General features: G+C 34.8%; 1 protein-coding gene across 3 annotated transcripts in view; it reads left to right on the top strand.

The window, feature by feature from the left end:
* PIBF1 (progesterone immunomodulatory binding factor 1) overlaps positions 1 to 25,871 on the top strand; it is a 126,175-nt gene that overhangs the window by 89,616 nt on the left and 10,688 nt on the right. For all 3 annotated transcript variants that reach the window (XM_085309499.1, XM_085309501.1, XM_085309500.1), the window contains 2 exons: positions 1,815 to 1,945; positions 10,447 to 10,531. In XM_085309499.1, the coding sequence (XP_085165625.1) occupies positions 1,815 to 1,945; positions 10,447 to 10,531 (216 nt within the window). The remainder of the gene's footprint in view (positions 1 to 1,814; positions 1,946 to 10,446; positions 10,532 to 25,871) is intronic.

Below are 25,871 nucleotides of genomic sequence, written 5' to 3' on the forward strand. Positions count from 1 at the left end.
GAAATATCTAACTCTTGTATGTTAAGTCAGAAAGAAAATAAAGTTGCTTACAAAGAAAACCAACACTTTTGCTCAAGGATAATGCTTAATTCATATATAAAATAAGTGTATACATATACACGTTTATATACACGTAAATTAATAAATTTGATCAAATGCACTTATTACTTAATTGAGTACATTTTTATGATCACTTCTTTTAAGTTTATAGAAAACAATGCACAGCAAACAAGCGCCGTGGTGAGGGAAGGAATAGCATTTTTTTTTTAGTAACAGTGGCATGCATTTTAACTAGTTAAGTTTGCAAAAGAACAAATCAGTTAGTAACATCAACCCAAGATTACAGTACTGCATATTTCTTTTTCTCAGTAACGTACTCTAATTCTTATCACAGAGAACAATGAGAAATTTCACAGTGACAACATCCTTTGAAAGTTCTTACACTATCAGGAACAGAATTCCAAACAAGATGAGTTGGATTAATTTTTTTTCTCCTATAATGACTGCCTCAAGTTTCCATGTTCCATTTTTTAGGCCATCCTAGAGATTAGTATTCCATGTCTTAAAGGGACCTCTCCAGGTCATATAGAGATACTATCTATCCTCTTTCTCAAAAAGATCTTTCGGATAACTTCTGATCTCAGAAAGCTAACAGCTTAATTTCTTAGGCTTATAGATTTATTGAAGTGAATTAGTCTCTTCAAGGAAATGATTGCCCTTGCTTTTATTTCCTCACAATGAATTTGGAATTTCACTGTGGACTAGAATAGGTATTTTCTGATGGAACTAATACATTTAAACAATATTCAAGGATTTTTATCAATTCTAAGAAGTGCACCGTTATTTTTTTTCTTTGCAACTTTTAAAATTCAAGATGAAGTGTATTGTGCTTTTAATAAGTCGTAAGGTGAACAAGCAACATTATCTCTATATCCTGTTTTTTCTTCGTTTGTTTGGAACACCAGGAAGTAAGACTGATTGGTCCTAAGTCTTATTTGGCAAATAGAGGTTGTTTATTCAGAAATTTTATAAACTAGTTGACARTCTTAGCCATCTTCAGTTAAACTCATTCCATTAGACCTATCTGTAGCTAAACAGTAAAAGATTTTAATTTATTTTGAACAATCTAGCTGATATTCTTGAATTCTATATACTCTAGCTGCTGAGACTGCTAAATTTTGAAATTTGGTCTTCAGTCCACACATTTTTAGTGAATGATCTTGTTATTGCTTGAGATACAAGCCGTATCAGTTAATATTTGGCATTGCTTTATAGTCATATTGATTATATAGAGATATAGGTGTGAAATATATATAGGTATGAAAGGTCCTTTATACAAGAGTGGTAAACATCCTGCTGGATTGCTTAGTTTATATACAGTAATTGATTAAAGGAGAAAGAACTCCTTCCATTACTATGGTGTGTTTGTTTACATTCAATTTCAGAGCTAAAAACTCTATTGCAAAAGTATACTGTTTAAAAATGTCACTTACGCTCAAGAAGGTGAACAARGAGAGGCTTTATTTATACTCATTTTCTCATTAATGGGAGCTGTTACATTAACATTTTTGAAAATTCTGATTCAGTGGAGTATAGAGATCACTAACAAGACTGTAGTAAAAGTATAACACAATTAGAGCAGAAAAGTAAGAGGATAATAACTTACTAGATAGTAATTTGGGATATTACTAGATAGTAATTTGGGATAGTTTGTTGCATTTTTTGTGACATAACAGGTTAATTTTATATTATTATAATGAGTAACTGTGCTTTATAAAGTATAAAATTTATAGCAGTAACACTTTTTTTGTCAGCTTGACAGAGCAAATTCTTTGTTGAATCAAGTACAACAGCCATACAAATACCTGATTGAAACTGTGCAGCAGAGAGATTCCCAAATAAGTCTACAGAAAGAACATATTATACAACTTGAAAAAGATGTCAGGTAATAAAAATCACTGTGTTTTTTTATTTTATACTGTAACTGAAATAATTTCTGTGTTTATCATTAGAAAACAATATGCTACTGGTCATAAAGCAGGAGATGTAGATGCTGCTTCAATGACCAAGTCCTATCTTCTTCCTGGACCTTCAGCATCTGTGATTTTCCTCATAATATCATAAAAGATCCATTAAGCCTAGAAAAGCAGCAATGAAAGTCAGATTTTTAAAGGGGAATTTGGAGCTGAGCAGATTTCTCAAGAAACAGAGAAAGTTCAGATGCATGAAAGGACACACACACAAGATATCCAAAACTAAAAGTAAAGAAATAAAGTTAGAGAAAAAAAAATAGACTAGTTGACTAGCAAAGGGTGACATGGACTTTGTTCATAAGTACAGCAGACTTCACCTGGTGTAGACTCTGATTTGCTTGTAGGACCAGCTGCCAGAAATCTCTGACCACTGAGCAACTTCCCATCGTCATATAGCTTTATAAACCATGTTTACCATCTGGTTCTCAAATAAACTGTTATAAAATAATCTGTCCCATGTTTACCAAAAAGTAGAATAGCTGTGTCGCAGTGCACTGGTACAGAAAAATACAATGTTTTAACTCTTAGGTATTTACCTGGTATCTTGATTTAGGAAATACATACCAGCAGTACTCTACTGTGGCAAGCTGAGGTGTGCTTACCACCAGTCAATGTTTCTATAAAAGAAATTATGGTCTGACAAGAAACTGTTTTTATCTGTAATTGTTTCACAGCAACCAAGTAATATTTAATTTGTATATCAAATGTTTTAATAAAAAAAAGTTCCTATAGTTCCCCATATTCCTTTTAAACTGACCTGACTAGTGTTGAATTTCAATTATTACAGTTTTGTCTAAATTTTGCTACAGATTAAGAGCCCAGTGAAATTTTTGGAAACAGCCTAATCTCTTAGGACTTTTCATACATAGTAGCAATCCCTAATTTTGATCTTTTTAATTCTAGATTTAAAAAGACATCCTAAGTTGCTAACTGAGAGTCCCCTGAGCACAGAAGAAAACGTTATCTGGTATAAAGCTGATGGTGTTGATTCTGTGCTTATGTGTTACGTGTTATGGGAAATAACCATATTTGGCATCAAGGTTAGAGAACGAGATTTCTAACAAGAGAACCACATTCTAGCAATCTTTTACCATGAGGATAGCCATTTGAAATCTATTTGTGACAAATTTAAATTAAAGTATCCTTTAGGTAATTTCAGATTATGTTGTGAACCAGTCTAGCTCCCAGCTAGCTCAGAACTGGTCAGGGGATCAGATTAATTTAAATAAATTAATGATTATCCCCACCAAATACATTCCAAGTAAAGCTGTGCTGGATCAAAAGATTTAGACCTGTGTTCTATCAGTCTGTCTTAGTTTATTAAGCAGCATTTTGTTGGTTTATATGTAGAATATTTTYGAGAGAATGAGTTCAGAGAATTAATTGCTTCTCAAAGAGGGCTCTAAATTTTGTAGATAATGTTGATGCCATTAGAGAAGTAATAGTGAAAACACTAAACAGGGTTTGTGTAACCTGGTTTCTCTTTATCTCAGAGCTGAGGCAAATGCTAATATTTGCAAAGCTATTTCAAAATTATATGTTTTTCTCAATTGTTATCTAAAATTATTAGTTAATATTTTCTTCTCTGTTAGCCTTTTTAAGTTGAAATGTAATTTATGCTACAATTATACATGAGTATAGTTAATAATTTTACACACAATACATTCATTAATTTTCTGTCTGGAAAGTAATTTTGCAAATAACTAATGAAAAATTATGCTAATAGTCATGTTCTCATATTAACTTTTAAAATAGTAGTTAGGGATTTTTTACTTAAAAATTTTTTGAAATTTAATTTTTGAATACCATATTATAGGTAAATAATGTAGTGCTAGTATTCCTGTGCCYTGGCATTCAAGACAAGAGGCTTTGTTTCTGTCCTCACAGCTACCCTATGGCTTGATCAAGCTTTTCCTTCTTGTGTGCTTATGTGCAGAATCTGTGGTAGAATAGTGTTCCCTTCCTGTCATGTCTTTACCCTATCTACTCCTCAAAAGTGATGGCAGAGACTTGCAAAGTGATTTGATATTAACTCAAAATTTAAGTTTTGGCTCACAGACTAAGGACAGAGACTGGATTGTCATCATACCCAGTGGTGCTAACATGAGTATACTTTTATTCTACTTGCTCCTCAAGCACCAACAAAAGTCAACCTCAACTGCTCTGCCTATAGTATTGAATATTTTATTAGCAATGAATTTAGCCATACAACTTCAGAGTGCCCGCAGAACCACTATCGCTTGTTCTAGCCATAGGACTTCTCAGTCAAGACCTATCATCACTGCTGTGGGAATTTGGCACTTACACTTGCCAGTCATCGTAAGAGGTAGATACGGTGCTCTAAAGCCACTGTTTGGTCCTTATACTTAATCCTCTCAGAGATGAAGGTGGAGGTTCATCACTAAGTGTTGCCATTAGGCTGTTTGCACTAAATATGTTGTAGTTTATTGCATTGTATCTCTGTTTCTGCATTACAGAGGWCATGGATTCCTTTAGTATTCCTTAAGTCACGTATGTGTTGTCAGCACTAGTGTTCTTTACCACTTCTTCCTCAGCTTGAATTTGGAGGGATCACCAAGGAGTAAGTTCCTAATGGATTTCCTTTTTCAGATTTAATCCAGAATTGGCTTCCGTGCACTACCATGATGGCCACTAATCTTTTTAGAACCTATTCCTAAGGTGGATAGATTCCTGCAAATGTCCCAGAATGATGAGTCAGGACTTTCTTGCAACCTCATAAATGTTTTGCCCCAACTTGGTTACTATTGGATGTGCTTTTGATTCTATGATGAAGTAGACAATCTTGATGAAAGCAGTGCAAGAAGAGCACCTACGATACCAATCTCCTTTGTCTGAACTGAGGATGTTCTTGTAGCACACATTTATTAATTTTTGACAGAATTGCTTATAATGGTTTATAATGTAGTCCCTTGATAGGCAGCAACAAATGTGTTCAGGATTCTCCAYGCCGCATCATTCTATGAAAGTGTAATTTCTGCCAAAAGAAAAGTGGGAGAGATTCCAGCACATCCTTTTGCTACAATATTCTGTTGAGATGTCCTGTCGATCCATTGTAAGTTTCTTTCCAATGTGGTCTTCAAAGTCCACTCTAACCAGATCAGCTTACCTGTCCTCTTCCATAAACTTTGTACCTTTATAGCTAAGGCTGTCTTTCAAACCACCCCCCCCATATCAAAACATGTTTTTCTTCTTATGTGGAAGTAACTGGACTATTCAAATAGTCCTCAGTCCYCTGTTAAAGTTATTTGCTTGAACACCTTAAAGACCCATCTGCAGATTATTACAGATGTATGACAGTACTGCTTAGACTCCTGTGTGAAGTTGCATATGTGTTATCACTCAAAAGGAGAGATTGCTGAGGTGTAATCAAAGCTCTTTCAGTTGTAGTCTGCATGTATGATCACCATCCACCCTGCTTCCCACCAGCCTTTGAATTCTTCCTGGAAGGCCGCTGTGCTCCCATTTGGCAGGTGAGAGGGCTGAGCTGGCTCTGGGAACAGTCTAGTTTGTATGCTTGTGTACTGAGCCATCTATCTGGAGACATACTTTGGATAAAAAAACTCTGGTAGGACATCTACAGGGTCAATTTATAGGTGGTCCACACATCTCAAAATATATTCTGTTTACTATTAAATAACCTTTCATTTATGTTGATTCAAATAGCACTCATGTTAATAAAAGTAAATAGAGGTGGTAAATAAAAACAGTTGCATCTATGGGGATGACTTCTACCTTAACCCTATTATAAAGAAATCTCTCTAGGATCCAGTTCTTTAACCAGAAATGAAAACACCACATTTAGCACTTCTTATGAAAAAAAAAAGCCTTGTAACTGTGTCATGCTGAGGGAAAACAAGTCTATGAATTTCATTCTTGTGTGTGCAGTGAAATAATTGTAGTCTTGGTACATAGTTTTCTGCTAAAAACATCTAGGTATATAAATAACTGGAGACATTAAACAGGACTTCATTCATAAAGAGTAGGTATTTATTTTAAATGTAGTTACTCAAATTTCTCAATACAAATGGCTGATTTTAAAAGTGTTTGGCTTATCCAAAAGCACTCCTGAAAAGCCTAACTGTGTGGTAGATCTAGAGGCAGTATAAGGATTTTGCTCACTAAAAAGCTATGTACTGAAATATTCCTTACCTAAACATTTTTGGTTCTTTAATTGCCATCCAAACATTATAAAGCTCAGCATACAGTGTCAGCTGAGTTTTTCCCATTGCAGAATTCTAGCAGTGAGCTTCTTACGAGAATATTACTGTTTTGTGAAATATGCATTATCTGTTCAAACACTACTGCAATTTACCTGAAAGTGCTCCAAACAACATTTGTACAAATATATTTGTGTCTTTTCTACAAATGTGTATCTTCTGACCTGTATCACAACTTATAAAACTCCTGCACTTTTAATGATTTTTTTCTTTTTAATTTGGACTCTGCACAGGCCAGAGTTCTTAAGCCAGTTGAAGCACACCAGTTGAAATCATTGAGCAATAGTTTTGTAGATGCCTTTATAAATCTGATACAAGGTTATTTAGCTGCACTATGAGAGACTGTCAGTTTTTCTTTCTATTCTCTTTTCTCTTCTAAATAACTTCTATTTGCAATTTCTTTTGCCTCTTTTTCTAACTACATTTGTTTTAAAAAATCCAATTAAAACTTTAAAAATTAGCTGCCTATTCTGAGCTTGTAAAATGGGTATGTTCATCTGTAATTATCAGAGAAGGGATAGTTGTATATATAATATTCATGCACGTTACTTAGCTACATTATAGAATCAGTTTTATGTACAAAACCTTCATATATACTATTTCTAAATTTTCAGATTTGATTTTTTGATGGTAATGTTTGGAAGTTAACATAAAATGCAGAAAATAACCCAAGACTGGACTTAAATTTTCAAATTCTTCATACTATAACATGAAAGTAACAGAAAGACACAATCCTTACTTCTTAGATCATTTGGGAAGGTGCAGTTTTCTGAGAAAGGAATTGGTTTTTGCCAAGCTAAACAAGCAATAATAAAACCCAGTAATACAAAAACCGTATTTATTTCATGTGTCCAGCATAAACATATTATTCATAACATCTAATAGTAGAAGTTTTCTAATAGGACAGTAGCTAGTACATTTAGGACAAAGTTTTGAAACATGGCTTAATTGCCCAAATTCAAAGGCTTTAAAAATCTGAGATTTGGAAATGTTAGTCTCCAGTCTCCAGAAAATCAAGTCACCTAAGAATATCTTACTTACGATGTCCAAGTTCCTTAGCTTTAGATCCTGAGGAAAGCAAAACAAAATGAACCAGTGGTTTCTCTAAGCAACGTGTATGCATATGACAAATGTATTCCATAGCAAGTCCTGCATTCCTAAACCTTGGATTCATACCTGGGTAGGTCTTAAGCGTGATGGAATGAAACTACATGTCCTCCCAGACATCCTGGTTTCTTCTGGATAGAAAATAAGGCACAAGGAAAAGAAGCTGCTGCACTACTTTTCAGTAATTCTCCATCCTAGAGATGYGGCCATTCTTATATGATGCCTCATGAACGGCACCTTCCTGAAACGCAAGACGTTAGTGACCATGACTGTTGGAGCACACAGAATCACAAAGTARCTGGGGTTAGAAGGGACCTCTGGAGATCATCTAGTCCAACCCCCTGCTCAAGCAGGATCACCTAGAGCACATTGTGCAAGATCATGTCCAGGTAGCTTTTGAATACCTCCAAGGAAGGAGACTGCACAACCTCTCTTGGCAACCTGTTCCAGTACTCAGTCACCCTCACAGTAAAGAAGTTTATTCTCAGGTTCAGATAGATCTTCCTGTGTTTCAGTTTGTGCCCATTGCCTCTTGTCCTGTCACGGGGCACCACTGAGAAGACTCTGGCGCCACCCTCACTACACTCTCCTTTCAGAAACTTACGCACATTTATAAAATCCTCTCTCAGATGTTTCTTCCCAGGCTGAACAGTTCCAGTTCTTTCAGACTTTTCTCATAAAAGAATGCTTCAGTCCCTTAATCACCTTTATAGCTGTCCTCTGGACTCTCTGCAGTAGCTCCATGTCTCTCTTGTACTGGGGAGTCCAGAATTGGATGCAGTACTCCAGATGTGGCCTCATCAGGTCTGAGTAGAGGGGCAGGATCACCTCCCTCCACCTGCTGGCAACAATCTTCCCAGTTCACCCCAGGAGACCATTGGCTTTCTTGGCCACAAGGGCACATTGCTGGCTCAKGSTCAACTTGTCATCCACCAGCGCTCCCAGGTCCTTCTCTGCAGAGCTGCTCTCCAGAAGGTCACACTCCAGCTTGTACTGGTGCCTTGCATTATTTCTCCCTATGTGCAGGACTCTGCACTTGCCCTTGTTGAACCTCAGGAGGTTCCTCTCCACCCAACTCTCCAGCCTGTCCAGGTCTCTCTGAATGGCAGCACAGCACTCAGGTGTGTCAGCCACTCCTCCCAGCTTGGTATCATCAGCAAACTTGCTGATCACTATTCCAAAACTACTAAATTTGAAGTCTGCACATTCTTTGGTAATTCTGTATTTACAGGATTTATATGTATAAGAGAAAATACATGCACTACTACTGAATGACATAGCATAGCCTAATTCTTACATTTATCCATAAGTAAAGAAAATCAGGACAATATTGACATGAATGTACACAGATCAGTCATGTTATGTTAATTCAAAAGGAGAAGAAGCAGTATAACTAGAATAATTTCATCTATAGATGAAATTGAGCCTTGAAAGCAAATTTCTGGTTAGTGATAAACACTGATGCATGTGTGCTTTTTAAGTACACTATTTAAGACATGCAAGAACTTTTTATTATTGCTTCTCCAATAAGTTTGTGACTCATTCTCTAAAAGGATTGTTTTCTGCTGTTAGAAAGTACATAAAAGCCAAGAAAAAATGAAATATCATTAGGTTACAATACATGAAGCCAGGAAAAAATAGCACAACAATTTCATTATGATTAAAAATGGCACAGAAGATAAAATACTTGAAAAAATTATCTCTGTAATGTTTCACAAATGTTACTAGTTTCCTTTTAAATAACTTTCAGTAATGCAACTTAAGCAATTTGGTCAAAGTGTAAAATTTTCCTGAGAATTAATGAATGCCTAGAAGGAATTGATAGTCATAATATACAGTACAGAGCTTGTAGAGAACTGTCAGGAAATCCCCAGGATAAAAAATGACATTGCTTATTTAAAACAAGCTGATGATACACAACCAGTTGAAGAAAAAGTTGATGTATTTYGTTGATTATTTCTGGGAATTAAATACTGGGAATATTAAAATATCTGTTTGCAACATATGTAATTGCTCCATATTTTAATGTGCTTTTGAATCTCATGACCTATATTCAGTACTGCATATTTGCACTCCACATGCTAAGTTGCTTTTTGCTGAATTGTTTGTTTAAATTATMCTTTTTTATAAAAGCTATTTGGTTGAGTCATGTTAATTGTGGGTAATACTGAACTTCTAAAGAAAATCTTTGCCGCTGTTATAACAAAATAGATAATACATAGGCTTTATGAATGCATTAATCTGAAGTTTATTGTTAGAATCTGATGTTGAGGCTGAATGTGAAAATATATTTAATTGTATTAGAAGAATTGCTGCCTAAGCTTAGAATGTGTATGCTGAACATTTCAAATGTTCATATCCTATAACTATTAAAAGAAAGGACTATTAAAATTAAACTTGACCTTGTGCTACAAAAGCATACTTTTATGCTAAAACTGTTTTCATTACTTTGTTCACAAAACATACTTGATGCCCTGGATTCTCTTGTAGTACAAAATAATAAATGGCAAAAATAGATCTACAATTTTTGCAGAAACTACCAAGCTAAAAGAGAGTTCGAGTATGTTCTTCTTTCTATTTGTTATTTACAAATCTCTAAATACAGTGCTATTAAGACAGGTAGTTTTGAGGAAATTATGTGTGTTGCTATTATTGATTTATTAAATATAAAGGAATCAAAAAGTCATTTTGATATGGAAGTATAAGTATAGGAAACCTTACTTTTATTTGCAAAATGAGCCCATTTTACCTGGAAGAAACCAATAGATTATGATAGAATGTTCTGAAAATATTTTTAAATTACCCTTCCAAGAAGCAAAGAGAAAAATATTTTATGATGATTTTGAATAGCATTTGTTTGTTAAATTTTTCATGTATCTATGCATTCAGACATTTATAAAAAAAACTTCAATACTTGAACATACAGAAGGATCATTTGCTGTATTTACTTGAGCAGATTTTCGTTGTTAACAGTATTTAGCTTTAGAAAATGCATGTTTCAACCAGAATACCAGATTAAAAGAGATTATCTGTTGCTATTGCTGTATTGCCTATCTTCTTTTTACCAGTCTTTTAAATAAAGAGAAGACAGCTTTGCTGCGTGTCAAGAATCAAATGGCAGCAGATTTGGAGAGACTTCTAAATCATCGCGAGGTAATCTTCCTATTTTAGCATTACTACCATAAATGTGTTTTATCTCTCCTTCCTGTTAAATCATGGGAAAAAAATTGGTTTAGTTCAGTTTGCTCTGTTGTTTTATGCTGTCTCTGTAGTTTTCAGAAACAGGTGATAGTGTCTGTCAGACACCTAGGAGGTTCTGAGTTGTACTCTGAGCTGCTAATTTCTCTCTGGCTTACTCTGGCCGGCAGACCTACTCTCACTGCCCTTTCTTTTTCCTATGCGTATAACAGATATGCCTCACTGTCTTTAGTGTTTTGGCAAGGATTTAACAAGTATCTAGGGAAAGATGATGTATTGATATACACCACTTGTAATCTGCAAGGCCTACATGTGCCACAGTATGCCCAGAATCTCCCACTGCTCCCCAGTCATGAAGACCAGAAGCCTGGGTTAAGCATTCCATAATTCACTTCTGGTACACACATTGGAGTTTCTTTTCAACTCCAGGATAGGCTCTGGGGAGAGGAGACAGGATGGAAGGCACCCAGATTGGTTGTCATCCAGACGAGAGTCAGCATAAATCTATAGGTATTCACCCAAGTTTCATTCAGGCAAGGAGTCAGGTTGCTTCTGCAGTACATTCTCAGATCTAAAAATGGGAAGTATGTGAAATCTTATATGTAAGTTAACTTTATGAGGATACTCAAAGGCTTTTTTCAAGATCCATCTCTAAACAGTCTTAAGAGACTAAACTGTCTTGGGGTTTGAGAGAAAATTCTTTTGCAAATTAAATGTCTGGAAAAAGGATAGAAATAAATGAAGCTTACTAAAGGAGTCCCACAGATAAAATGATCTGAAAAGGGGTGACTAGTGATATGAAAGTTTGCTGATGCTTCAAAGTATAAAACAAAAGCTGACCATGAGGAGCTGTTAAATGATCTCTCAGAGCTGCTGAATAATTTGGCAAGGACTTGCAGAGAAAATATAGTGTTAGTAAATATAAAATAATTAATATGATGAAAAACAGCACTAGCTAGATGTATATAGTGATCTAAATTACCTGTTACCTCTTCAGAAAGAGAAGATAGAGTCATTATGAATAATTCTGTGAAAATGCCCTCGTTCACACCTCCAAAACTGTTCTCCTTCATCTCCTTCCCGTGCTATTCCCCTTAAAATCCCTTCTCAGATCATTTCACCAAAATTATCATGAATTGGTCCAAACTAGTTTGTCTGTGTTCACTAGTTACAATACTATTTTCTGTTAAAACCAAACCAAAGCAATCTCACTGACAGCTGAGCCTAAATGACCATCAACTTAAGTGAAAACTGTACTCATTCTTTTCCCTGAGTGCAGACCTCAAATAGGAAAGAGTCGACTGAAATAAAAGTGAAAAAGAACACAAGTTTTTAACTTGTTTACTCTCTGTGCTGAATCACACTGGGTGGCCATCTGATGCAATTTCCTCCTGGAACAGTTTTTGCATTTAACACTCTGAATTTATTGTAGTGCTTGTGAAAAGTTCCATGCATTGAGATTAAAACAGTCTAATTACAGAACAGAGCTAATTATTGAACATGCTTCGCTGTAATATCCTGCAGGTGTCATTGACCTGGCAGGATCGTCTGTAGGTACATCAGAAGTGATCGTTCACTATCTGTTATTTCTGATGTCTGAATCCACCCCTTATGTCCAAATTTCAGATTTAAGACTAAATTTGAGGTTAATGTTCAGTTTGAATTATATTTAGGGTTGCTTTTTTATTTTGTTTCTAGAAGAATAATTTACCATAACACAAAATAGTTTTTATGTAAAATTCAGCTTACTCTTTTTCCTTTGTTTTTTCTTTGCGAAATTACAATATTACTATAAAATACTTTTATATTTTTTTAAACCTGCATTCAATAGATAATTAGAAAAAAACAAAATGCAGTATGCTATCTTACTTGATAATCCTGATGATCAAATGACTTGTATCATAGCTGAATCACTCAGTAAAGATTGGGATATTATTTCTTCTAGCAAAGCAATCATCTGCTCTTGCTATTATAAAACTAGTTCTCTCATCTGAGTTTATTTTTAAAGATGTTCAGTTATTTTTCAAAGTTTTTTTTCTTAGCTTTGGTGTCTTTGATATGGCTATGAAACAACAGGCAGTTGACAGACTGTTTGAAAATTAATTTCTTTAAAAATTTGCTGCTTCTACCACTTCTCTCCAGACAGTCTACTCCCAAGTAGCTATGCCTTGGATGCCTAGTTCTAAGAGTGTTGTATCAACCAACATGCATTACAGCTGACTAAAGCCAGTATTAAATGGTAAATAAAGAAAGGACTTAGCAATGTTTTGTAAGAAAACTACAAAATTTCTACCTTAAAGCTGTGCAACAGTCTTTATATCCAAATAACATTAATCTCTGTGACTATCTAATATGCAGCCATTTACTGTTTCATGTCATTCCACCACTTAAAATTTTCAAAAAAAGAAAGCCAATGCTTGAGTATGAAAAAGGCTTCATGATGAATATTRCTTTTACCCTTGATGTTAAAAAACTGAGCAAATATTTCCAAAATGCTTGCAGTTTTGTCAAATTTCTTTATATAACTGTTAAAAATAGGCCATATTAGTCATACCTAACAGTTTTACGTAACAGCAATAATGTTTTACAAGTCACATATGTAGAAAAGGATAGTTATTGAAAAATAACATTAGAAGTTGCATATTTAAGGGAAAAAAACTGTGAAATGCTAGTACTATGCAAAAAACTAAAAAGCATATAAATAAACACAAGTTATTTTTAGGAGTATATGTGAAAATAACAAGTAGCATTCTCTTTAATTTGRTTTTGTGTTTGCCTTTCCTCACTTTTGTTGATTCCTAATGCAGCCTTTTATTTTTTAACTTTAAGGCAGGCCTCTTACAGTGGTCTTAGTTTTTAAAATTTCCCTGAAAGGCACTCAATTGTCTCATGTGTTGAAACCTTTGTTTAGATAGGACAACTTAGTTTATAGTGAATTAGTGAATTAGTCTTCACCTTAATATAACCGTATAAAAATATGCAGAACCATCACAATTTCACGATAAATACCCCTGCTGATATTAAAAAATATTGCCTAATCTTTGGCTAATCAAGACGTACCTTGTTTAGACAGGGTATACATTTTTAAATATAAGTCTGTAACTACTGAATTACAAAATCTGAGAAGAATATGCATTATAGTTTTGAATATTTTGTACATGATATCATATAATGTAATCACTATCTTTTTTGTTTAGTCATCATCCATACTATATTGTCATTTCTTGTTAGGAATTGTCTTATTTCCCTTGTGTTTCCAAGAACATTAGAATTCATAAAATGGATAAACCCAGGATATTCGTAGTTAAGATAAATTGACGTTTTAGTATGTTAAAATTACAAGCAAAATGCCAAAACAACCTTATACTACCTTAAATGATAGTTGCAATAACTATATGGTTTTGATTTAAGGTATTWCAATCTGTGTGGTCTTGGATTATATTAACTCTTTTTAATGAAATGTTAGGGTTTGGTGGGGGGAGTTCAGTTTTATCTCCATGTGATATCAGTTGGATTTAGAATGCTTGCTTTGGAGGTAATTACAGCATTTCTGTACATTTGTTTGTATAAAGAAATACTTACATGTGTGCTTAATCTTAGTTTCCTTTTCGCATATTTTAAATTTGAGAGAGAAAAGTTAAATATTTAAGTTCTGAACTATGGAAGAATTCATGGAGGCCTCCTATGTGAGCTCTTTTATTACAGAAGAAACAATGACACTAGATATTATTTCATGTAATAAAATAGTTCATTATTTTAAAATTATGTGAACAGAACTAAGGTAATTTGATTACGATTATATTTTACTGTGGAAAATTGAAGCCAAAAGYGGTCATTTGACTATATGCATTCATAAAATATTGAATCTGTTCATATGGGAGGGAAATGGAAGCTTTTTTGAATTTTGGCTCAAATTCTTAAATTTTTTGGCCTTTTCTTTGCTTTTTTTTTCCGAATTAGTGAGTAAATGAACATGGAAAACTTTTTTATTTAGCTTCTCATTTATATCACTGAGTATCTGCTGGTAGTGTAAAAATTCCTTTCTTCTTCATATGGGTAAGTTCTACTATTTGAAAGTGGGTTCAGTTACATTACTGCAAGCCATCGGTTTCTAGAATCACGCTGAGATGATATTTAGGGCTCATCYTGTGAAGGGTAGATCCTTCATTGTACTGCTTCCCTCTTCGAACTGTCAGAAGGAACTAGGATATACAGTATTATAATGCCGTTTGTAAAGCCCTCAATGCAAGATAGCAAGTAGAGTTATTAATACAGCCAAATTTTTCAGATGGTTGAAGCACCTCGGAAATTTTATATGTATTATCAACATAACCAGTAGTGTTTTTCATTGTTTTTCCAGATCCATCAGAAGCTTAAAGCATTATTTGTAGGAGCAATGAGTCTCCTGTTAATAACCTTCTAGTAGACAATGCTGATTTTTTTGAAAAGAATATTTCAGATATAGGAGTATTATTTGTATCTTTTTAATCAGTCACACTTTTGACTGTTTAACTGTAGATCAAAGCACACAAAGACTTCTGGTTTTGATTCATCCCACTCTCTCTTAGGCGCTTAACCTTATACCTGCAAATGAGGATCTTTATTGCCCTAATATCTCTGTATAATCAGAGAGGCATAAGAGGAAAGGATATTCCTTCAGATAATAAATCAGGATGAAATTACACATTACAACTGAGTTGACCCAATAGCTAACAAGGTCTTATTGCTTTTTTTCCTAGCTTTTTCTCTCCCCCTATCTTGCACCAACTCTGGCACTTCTCTAATCCCGCACTGAGACCATTCAGATAACAAAACAGAAATCTAACACAGTTCCCCCTACCCCCCAAAAAAAAATAAAAAAATGGAATTGCTATCTGTTAGGTTAACAGGTTGAATCATCTTTGGAAAAGGTCCAGCAAGCAAAAGAGCAAGTAAAAATATATATATGTTAATATTACTGGGAAAGGGGGGAAAGGCATTTTGTGTCCAGGCCCATCAAGCTTCTGTACCATTCTTCAAAACTTTATGCTTTATTAAGTGCTAGTTAGGTTGGATGAATCCTGTAGGTCTTTTTAGCTGCAGCTCTTGACCTGTGATTCTGTTTATCTGTTTGAGGGCTTTTTTTCTCTTTATTCCAACACTCAGCTTTTGAGTAAAAGAAATATTTACCATAAGTTGTGTGATCTTGGTATTTCCATTGGCTTTCATGCTTGGTGCAGTTGTTAATATTTTGGAACATCAGAAGTGCAATTTTAAGCTTTATCCATTGGCTTCTAAACTTCTGATAAAAACTTGGAAGAACAGTCTGTCAGCACTCAGATGTTTGGCAAGAAGCTTTAGTAATCATTTTCTGAGGTTACATTTAGGAGGTTATAAATTTGCTGTGCTTTGATGTATGGCATTGTACTGTTTCTTCAAATATTCAAGATGCAGGCTTATCACTGTAGCGTAAAGCAGTAATGTGCAAAATCTAAACTATTTAATATAGCATTTCTAATTCTAAATCAAAAGTATAGGAACTGATTTCTAAATCTTTCTAAAATGAACAAACTGCTGCAATGTGGAGTTGGCAACCTATTTCTGCAAAAAGCAGAGCAAGTTTATCAAATAGAGATTTTATTTTTATTTTTTAAATATAAATTGTCTAGGAGGCATAAAAAGAAGCAAAAGTGAGTGAGGTAAAAGATACCAACAGAAGGTTATTAAATAGGTCATCTGGTAAGTGTTAAGAACAGTTTGAGTTGCTTAAATAGAGGAATTTTAATCTTAATTTACACTGCTTTTTCCTTTTCTTAAAACTGTTTGAAATTATCTGTGTGCAAAGCTCAGTAAGTCTGGCAATAGAGTAATTTTAATCTATAATATTAAAATCAGCAGTGATACTGCCATAGTAAGAAATAAAAGGATAAAATTTATGACACTAACAGTGCAAATGAAGGTTGTTTATAATATTCATTACCTTCCTATAACATAGTTGTTTATACAGACACAATTAGTTATCAGTACATGAATGTCATATATTGGTAAAAAGATATGAAAATCARCTGAGATTTTATCTCCTTTCCACACCTATGCACTTGGGTATGTTGGCAGCAGTGTGTGCAAGTGATAGAATGTAGCTTGCTGAACCAGTCACCTGCATTATTGACACACTGATGTGTTACTGTGCCAAAGCTCTTCAAGTGAAGTCAGCAACCAGAAATCAGGCTCTGGCTGTCTGCTATGAGAAAGAGAAGAAAGTTTGTAGCAGTAGTTTAAATAAACCTATTTGATACCAGTCAGTTAAACAGATGCTAACACATGGGGTTTGGTTGCTATTAGTTTACTTAAATCAGTTTAGCTTATGTTAGTAAATTTCTATGTCACTTCAGTAGAAGTGAAGGCTAAATCTGTCTTAATATTTGTGCCTGAATTGGTATGAATCTTAAACTAGGCTAAATTAAAATCCATTTAGTTAGCTATTGAAAGCCCTCATTGTTTTTGAATCATATTGAAAAAGCTGCTATTTACCTGTTCTTGCTGAGAATAGTCTACCTAGGTTAGTGTTAAAATGTTGGTTGCCTAAGAAACTATTATGTTGAATTTATATTCTAATTAACAGGTCGAAAGCTTTCCAGATCTGAAGTATAACTTACCATTTATGAATAAACAATGCTTTTCTTTTACTTCCATGTATCTCTTACCCTTTTCCAGATTTTCACTCTTTCTTAACAATATGTCAAAATAATACTTTTTAATAACTGAATATTTATCTGGTCTTCTTAACTGTAACTAAACACCTCGCAAATATTATAACTTAATGCAGAAGAGTATTATTAGCCCTGTGTTGTAGAACCAGCATCCACAATGAAAGAAATGTTTGTTTTCTCAAAACTCTACAGAGTTTTGATAGAAGCATGAGTTATCCAAGAATCCATGTGTCTTAATGTTGTCTCTTAGTCATAGCCATTTTTTCTTTTTTCAGTGTTTAAAAGCTTGAAAAGAAAATCTTACTAGTATTTATTTTCCTTAATACATACAAATTGCCTCTTTTGTTAAGTTTTTTAATATGTGAAGTGATTTTAATTTGGAAGTAGTATCACAAACAAATTTTTGCTTTGTATTGTTCTGAGAATTTATGATSAAATTTATTTTTTAATACTTGTCTCTTGAAAAGGCCATTACCCAAAGTCCAGTGAGTCTCTTAAGAAAAAATCTAACCTTTTTTAATTTTAACTGTAGAATGGGTATTTTATATTTACTTTTCAAAAGCAATATGCATGTACCTATATATTACATGTACACTTTGGAATAATGGTATTTAGTTTTGATCTTTATTCCAGGAGCTGTGTATACTAGTAAATAAAGGAAGGCCAGGGACTTATCCCTGTCACTGGAAGCAAATGGCACAGCCAGATTACTTGCATACTGCCTATAACTGTTGTCCTCAAGACCAGACCAGATGTGTCCACAGTGTGTAGCAGTCTGGACCAGTCTCCTTTGGGCTCACGTGATAGTTTTTTTTTACCTAACAGACAGACGTTATTTTTGTTGGGATTTGTGTTTTTAATTCAAAGTATCTCAACTAATGTAAAGGCTGAAAGTGACATGAAGGCATGTGACATGCTTGAGGATGCAGAGTCTGCTGCGATAGCGTTGGGATACTGTGTGGGACCAAAGGAGACAAATTTGGGTGCAATTTTGCCCATCCTGGCTCTTGGAAGCTGTTCCAGGAATGTTTCTAGAACCATACTTTTATGAGAACTAGTTGAAGTGGTCCAGAACAGAACTGGGGAGCAAACTAGCACTTCTGCAGAAAAGCTTGTCAGGGTTCAGTGCTTAAGCTCAGTCCCTAGCACTGTTCTGTTCAGCAATTCTGATATGGCCGGAGAGATTGTGTCATACTGTCCTTAGTCAGCCACTTCTACAGAACTCTAGTTCTCTTTTCTTTATTTTCAACTGGTTCTAAAAACCAGTATCTATAATAAGTTTTCTTCAGTAGCTTCACTAGTACTTTTTCATTAACTGAAAAAATAAAATCACAGAGGGCTAGAGTCTAATGTGAATGAGAAATGTGGGTTGTTCTGTTCAAGCAAACAGGATCTGACTGGGTTCAAGAAGAGGAGAGAAACATAAGGCAGCATTGTGTAGGAAACGAGTAAGAATAGAAAAGAAGAACAAATGAGAGAGGAAGGTAGAATAAAGAATAGAAAATAGTTATTTCATTAGCTTTAAAAAGTGCAGAAAGACTTAACTTATTTTTGTTTTTCAATAAAATTTTGCCAAATGCTTTTTTCAATGTATGTGTAAGATTGGAGAGATTCTGTGTGATCCAGTAGGAGGAGCAGCTACTAATTAAACCTGTTAAGGTATGCGTAGTTTGTTGATGGCTCTAAGACTTCTCCAAAGCTCCTGGAGTAAGTTGTAAGCAGTACGTAAGTAAACAGGCCAAGGATCCAGAGGCTTTCTATAAATCTTGAATGCTAGGCTTTAAATGTCGCCATATGAATTACCAGAAACATCTGCAATTCGGTGACGTTGGTCAGCGATTTTAATATTTCCGTACTCCATAGACAACTTTTTTATTCTTGTGTTGTTTCTTTGATTCTCAGTCTACTTGATGGAGAATCTGGGAGTCTGTATGCTTGTACATAGGCATCTCACACCATTATCCTGTACAAAATCCCATAACTTCTCAGTTATCATCCCTTTATCTGGCCAATAAAGAAAAGATGGGATGTTTTTATTCTTTTTCTCTTTTGAGGAGATGCAAAGTCTCCTGAAGTGTCTGTGCTTCACCTCACTTTGACTAGTTGCTGTTATATTCTTGTTTATCTTTCTTATCTTTGTATTCTCCGTATCGGATGTCCTTTGCTGCTAGACTTTCTGCTCCCACAGTTTCATTTTATCTCGGGAATGACCTTGAGGATTCCAGATGACTTTTCAGCATTTCATTATTAATCATACTTTAAAGTATGGCTAATACTGTCCTTAACTGTAATTAAATTATGCTAAAGAAGATTGACAAGAACTAACTTAGGTCAGAAAGCCAGTGTATTAGATTTAGGAAGTTTGAGAGTAGCAATAGCTGTCATTTGCAAAATCAGAGGTAGGGAGAAGTTTAGAGGCTCATAAAAAGCTTTGGAGCAGCAAGGAGGAGGACAGAACATGTTTCATGAGCGATGGAAGCTTACTGGATAAAAGGAGACAACTGCTTTGTTGGGGGGAAGGAGGAAGGGAGATGTGGGGAAGCAGAAAAGGGGAAAGGGGGAAAGGGGAAAGCAAAGGGCAAGGGGAAGATACGACTGAAAAGAAGTGATTGGTAACAGGTGCCTTCAAACAATCTCTAGCTCTGCTTCTTTCCTCTCTTTTCTGTTTAAAAGATTGTACATGATAATGTCAAAATTATTTGAGTTTCCAAAGTGAATGACTTCCTGCTCATCTGTGTGCTGCAACTTGTTTTATATAAAAAAAACTGCTGATGTACAATGCTTAACTCTCTTTTTAAATGTTAAGCCAGAGTAATTATCATTTTTCTTATGCTACGTTTATGTTCCAGGATTCTAGTTTCTATTAATGTTCTGCATGTTTTCTAAGTAGATTACAGGGACATTTCTGCATCACAAGTAAGCCCTGGAGCTATTCTCAGTTTAAAGCTTGGAGAAACAAAGTGACATTTACATTGCTAAATGAGTGTAGAGAAGTTTCTAGCTCATATTTTACAAGGAAAAATATGCTCCTAAGCAGTATTTCTCATTTTTGTTATCTGTTCTGTTGATGTCAAGCTTTAATTAAACTTGAGTTCCAAATAGTACTGAATTTAGGAAGAAGAAGGATTTAACAGATAGGTACACTCATTCTTTTTCTTGGAGCTCTGCTGTTTAGAATATTTTACCGGTTTTTATATATATTCTTTAAGGAATTATCTTTCTTTTGCAGTGATACACACTAAATGACTGTGTGCTAAGTAGTGCTTTCTGCTTAGCAGTTTATTTTTTTAGTATCTTAAAAACTGTGATAATAAAACAAGACTTAATAATGTCAGTTAATAGAAATACAATATGAATACATTTTTGCTCTCTTGATAATAGAAAGCTTTATTGGCAAAATACAACTTGCTTGGATTAGGGGATTGGCATGTGTATTTTAAGTGATACAGAGGGTCAGTTAAAGTGATAGACATTTAAGCAAAAAATTGTCAGTAGAATTTTCTAAATATTTAACTGATGCTTAGTTTTGTTTATTTTCCCTGTGTTGACTATGAATTTTTTAGTCACATTCTACATGTAAACTGTGTAAAACTTTATTTTCCTTCACTTTATGTATTTGAGTAGTACCAAGTAAACATGGAATTTAAATGTAAGAAATAAAAAAAAACAAGGAGAATCAAACTGTGTTATTCTGCTTGAAAAGACAAGGACTTCTACCTAATAATTTATGTTAATAAGATGTTTTGACATATTAATATTTTTGGTTTCTATTTTAAGTTGAACTTACTAGAAAGCATACTCTTTATTAAACTTAAATATTACGAAGTGAACACCACAATAGCTCAAATTAAAAATATTTTGAGTATTAGTCCTACTTACAATTGCAAACGTATTGCTAATCTTCAATAATACAGAAAGTAGAAAAAACATTCAAAATTTGGCACACAAAATCTGAATTATGAGACAGATTATTTCCTCTGTTTTTCCTAAGAGATTTTAAAGATTTAACTGTTAAGAACATATTTCAACATATAGTTAAAGTAGGCAGAAGTTTTTATGCATCCAAAAGATAAAAGCTGTTCTCTCCAATGACTACCATTTTATTGTTGCTACAGTTCTAATGCATTTACTTCTAAAACTGGAAGTAATTTGTAAATCTATATAGTCATAGATTTATCAATTCACTTTAAGGTTTTGTATATACTGGGATATAGAGAATTCCTGAAGCCACTCTGTAGTGCAGAGAAGCTGTCAACATCCTGCATATTGTCTGGCATTTTTCCATCACCCAGTTATCAGGGTCATTTGTTTGATTGGGACATTTCATAGTCTTTCAGTTTGCAATTTTTCAGTGTGTATCAATGTGCCTAAGATGACTGTGTATTCAGATCTCACACCAGAATTCGTGCTGACTTCTGATATTTACAGTGCATTTGCAACTGAAGATGCAGCTGTCAAATGTGCACTGCCTTACATGAGGCAATAAACCATGAGTTTTTGTGAGATTTTCTTAATTGCATGGGTGGATGTTAAAATCTAATTTGAGATCTGTTGTTATCTATGTTTTACTCCTAATAGGCATGAACCCAGAGAGTTCCACTGTTAAAGCTGAATTTTTGTTTATGCCATTGCATCCTATCCATCTGCAGTCAGTAGTGACTGCATAAGACTGACTTACCATTTGCTTCATTTTGCTCTCTGCTACGTCAGAATGGGACTTCTGTTGTGTCTTTCTCCTCTTTCACTCTGTGTCCTCATTAATATTAATGTCTAGTGTAGCAGACTGTGTGCTAATGGTGTTAGTCTTTTTAATACTTCCAGCCAAAAAATGGAGACAAATAATCCTTTTTAGGCTACAACCCTTCTCTAGCTGTCTGGCGGAAGTAAAGTGCATGAAGAACAGTTCTAAAACAGTTCCTTGTGTGAATCATCAGTACTTCTTAAGAGCAGGTATTCTCCCTAGTACTTTACTCATTCCTGAATAATGATACATATGTCTCCTTTCGGTAAGTGTGCTCGAAAGGTAGAGTACCATACTTAAACTTTTTCTTCACAAAGTACTGTATGCAAGGCATTGCAGATGTTGAAGGGTGGGACCAGGTTATATTTCAGTCTTGTGGTCTGTTTTCTTTAGAAATATGTGAGTGACTTGAGGTCCTATGCCAAAAATCTATGAAGGAGGTTCAGTTTGTCTACCTCTATTCAAGTTGGTGATTTTTTGATGGTATTAAACTGTATTACCAGTGTAAAGATGATCTGAGATACTGCTTGTCAAGTCAAAGGACAAAGCAGAAGAGATTGACCTTGCCTAATTTTAAAAATCTACACTGTAGATTTTCACATCTAAAAGTCATCCAGGGCTTTGTACTCAGATAATAAAAACAGGCGTATGTAGCGTATGACTTACCTCTTCCTCATATCCTCATCTAAAATCTGCAAAATGAATTGTAACCTATGAATTTATCAACAGAAGCTATAGAGAGGAGTTAGACAAGCTAGTTAGCTTAGATTTAATATTGTTACTGAAGATGTCTAAAGTTCAGTGTGATGAAGTCCACTCAAGTGTTTGGTCACATGCCGCAAAGCTGAACTGCAGCCAAAATTCTCACAGAGATCCCTCTCCATCTTAATATCAGCTGTTAAATGATATGAGTTTATTTTTAACACCCCCTTTCTCCCACAGAAAATCATAATAGGAATTGAGGAGCGATTCAAGTAAGAAAATGCACAGTTTTCATAGATAACACTGCCCTTAGTATTTTATCTACCACCAGCGTATGTGCCTATCAAGCTTGACCCTACTGAACACCAAGGCAGACAGATGTGAAGCCAGTTCCTTCTGAACTACACCCCACCTCACCCATTTCCAGGTCTAGATTCCTTTCTTTCAAGAGAGACATACAGGAAGTAGAAAATGACCTTTTTTTGAGTCCTCTAAAGAACATTGGGATATTGAACAAGAACTTTTAATTCTTGAGAATCTGAGAAATTAATTGTGAAGTACACTCCTTACAAAACACTGGCAAATGGATATAGCATTCTTGTATACTATTTTGTCATAGGTTTCTCAGATCTGTGTTCCTTCACATAGTTCTGATCTCTTTTTTGAACTCTGCTTTTCCCTGTACTGACCTGTTGTTTGGAGTGTTGTCTAAATTACAGAATATGTAGACTGCATAGACCTAGCATGAACATGTTTTTCATCTCAGTACAGTTGTCTTCTCTCACTTGCATGTGCTATTATTATTATCATCATCATCATCATTATTATTATTATAGAAGGTAGAGTAGCCAGAATGGTCACCAGACTGCTTAACTCAGATCTATTATTTGGCTGAATCCAGTCACCAATTCAAGCTGCAGTGTACTAAATCTCTCTTGAGGCAATTTTTGTCTGGCGCTCTGCCGTGCAAGAGGGACTATTCACTCCAACTGTTCTTGGTCCCAAAGACACTGCTGGAATCTCTCAAGTTTCTCCAGACTGGATGCATATTTTTATTTTGAGTTACAGTTTAACCACATGGGGACCATATGGCAGTTAAAGCAAAGAATGCAAGCTTTCCAAAAGGAGCTCCCTAACATACAGACTTTACTCTTAAATGGTACATAAAACCTGCAGATTTGGGAGGACAGGGGGAGAATCTGAAACCACCATCTTCGTGCTTTACTCACAAGTACTGAAATTTTTTAAATTTTGAATAGCATTTCTGAGAACGACAAACCTCTACTGTCATAACTCCTTTAGCTGATCTTCTTTCTTTCTTTCTTTTTTTTCTTTTTTTTTCCCAGGGGGAAGGGGGATTTTGTCAAATTGTTTCTGTTGTTTCAAGATCATAGCATTTGGTACCTATTTTGTGTTTCCATTCTTTTCCTGGGGTTTTATGCTATTTTCTTCTTTGGAACACTTGTTGGTCATCAAAATTCAGTGATTTTGCCAGAATCAGATTCATTTTCTAGGATAGAAGTGTCTTGTTCAGCTTCCACAATAGATGTTTTCTTCTTCAAGAGAGAGTTCTAATCCAAGGTGAAGTTTGTAATAATAAATTCTATTTGTAAAACCAAAAGTAGAATAGCGTTTGACATGGCAAATGTTCAGTCAGTTGTTTGTGCCTTTGTTAGGGTCATTTCTGCTTTAGATATCTATCTGTGCTAACCATGTGCTTTACTATATGAAAAAGGAACCACAAGTCCTGGATATCTGTTGGCTGCCTTTGTGATGATATTAGTGCTATCAAAAGCCATTAAATTTACCTTCAAAATGAATTATCTTCAGTCCAGAAAGTTAGGTATCTTCTCCTCCTGAAAATTTTCAACTCTTCAGTTTAACCTGTGCAAAGTTTTTTTCTAAGATCATTGTATAGAGAATGTTTGAAGGTGCAAGACATCCCTGCCATAAGATCATAAGAACTGAATTTATGTAATTGATTTCTGAAAGTCAGTTGCTTTTTCTTAACATTGTTATTTTGCATCTGCTTCCAGAGCATGATATATAAATATATATCATTTTAATTGCTTATGTAGATTCATATAACATATTTTATTATACTTACACACACACACATGTTAAGTGCCTTTGCAAGCTGAGTGCACAGCAATGATTTTTTTCTTGCTTTGATTATAGATAGTTCTATAACAGACAGAAGAAAAATACTCATAGTTGTTGACAGTCCACTGAAAAGAAATGGAAAGGCTTACTTGATAAATACCCATTGTGTTTGTAGGCACATTTTTCATATTCTTCCTCAATTATTTACTTGATAAGACAGCACTCCCTTTTATTTCTCAATCATTTTCTATATTGGGCAGTTATTTTTTATTTTGTTTGGATCATATAAATTATTATTTGGTTATAACATTTAATATTATACTAATTTTGAATTTCTGCAGTATGAATTAGGAATGTGTAAGGTTTTTTTAATACATCTATGTTTAAGGTTCTATAAAGGACAATAAAAAACATATTGATAGAGATCCTTTTATAGTACACATAAATCCAAATACATTTATATTTCATAGTGCTTCTGATGATTTTTGCATTTGCTCTTCTCTAGCATCTGACTACATTGCTAGCTGATTTAGTTGAAGGAATTAAATTTTATGTTTTGTATTCTCAAACTGATCTTCAGTCTCTGTTCTTAGAATCACAGAATCATAGAATTAGTAAGGTTGGCAGGGACCTCTGGAGATCATTTAGGCCAACCTCCCTGATCAGCAGGGTCACCTAGAGCATGGTAGACAGGGTTGCAGCCAGGCGGGCCTTGAAGATCTCCAGAGAAGGAGACTCCACAACCTCTCTGGGCAACCTGTGCCAGCGCTCCGTCACTCTCACAAGGAAGAAATTCTCCCTCACGCTCAGGCAGAGCTTCCTGTGCTTCAATTTCTGCCCATTGCCTCTTGTCCTGTCACAGGGGACAACTGAAAAGAGTTTGTCCCCGTCCCCTTGACACCCTCCCTTCAGGTACTTGTACACATTGATAAGATCCCCCCCTCAGTCTTCTCTTCCCCAGGCTGAAGAGGCCCAGCTCTCGCAGCCGTTCCTCATAGGGCAGGTGCTCCAGCCCTCTGATCATTTTCATAGCCCTATGCTGGACTCTCTGCAGTAGCTC

This window comes from Rhea americana, unplaced genomic scaffold, assembly GCF_003343005.1.
Source record: "Rhea americana isolate MKP2758 unplaced genomic scaffold, rheAme1 scaffold_3, whole genome shotgun sequence".
In the NCBI taxonomy this organism is placed as follows: Eukaryota; Metazoa; Chordata; class Aves; order Rheiformes; family Rheidae; genus Rhea; species Rhea americana.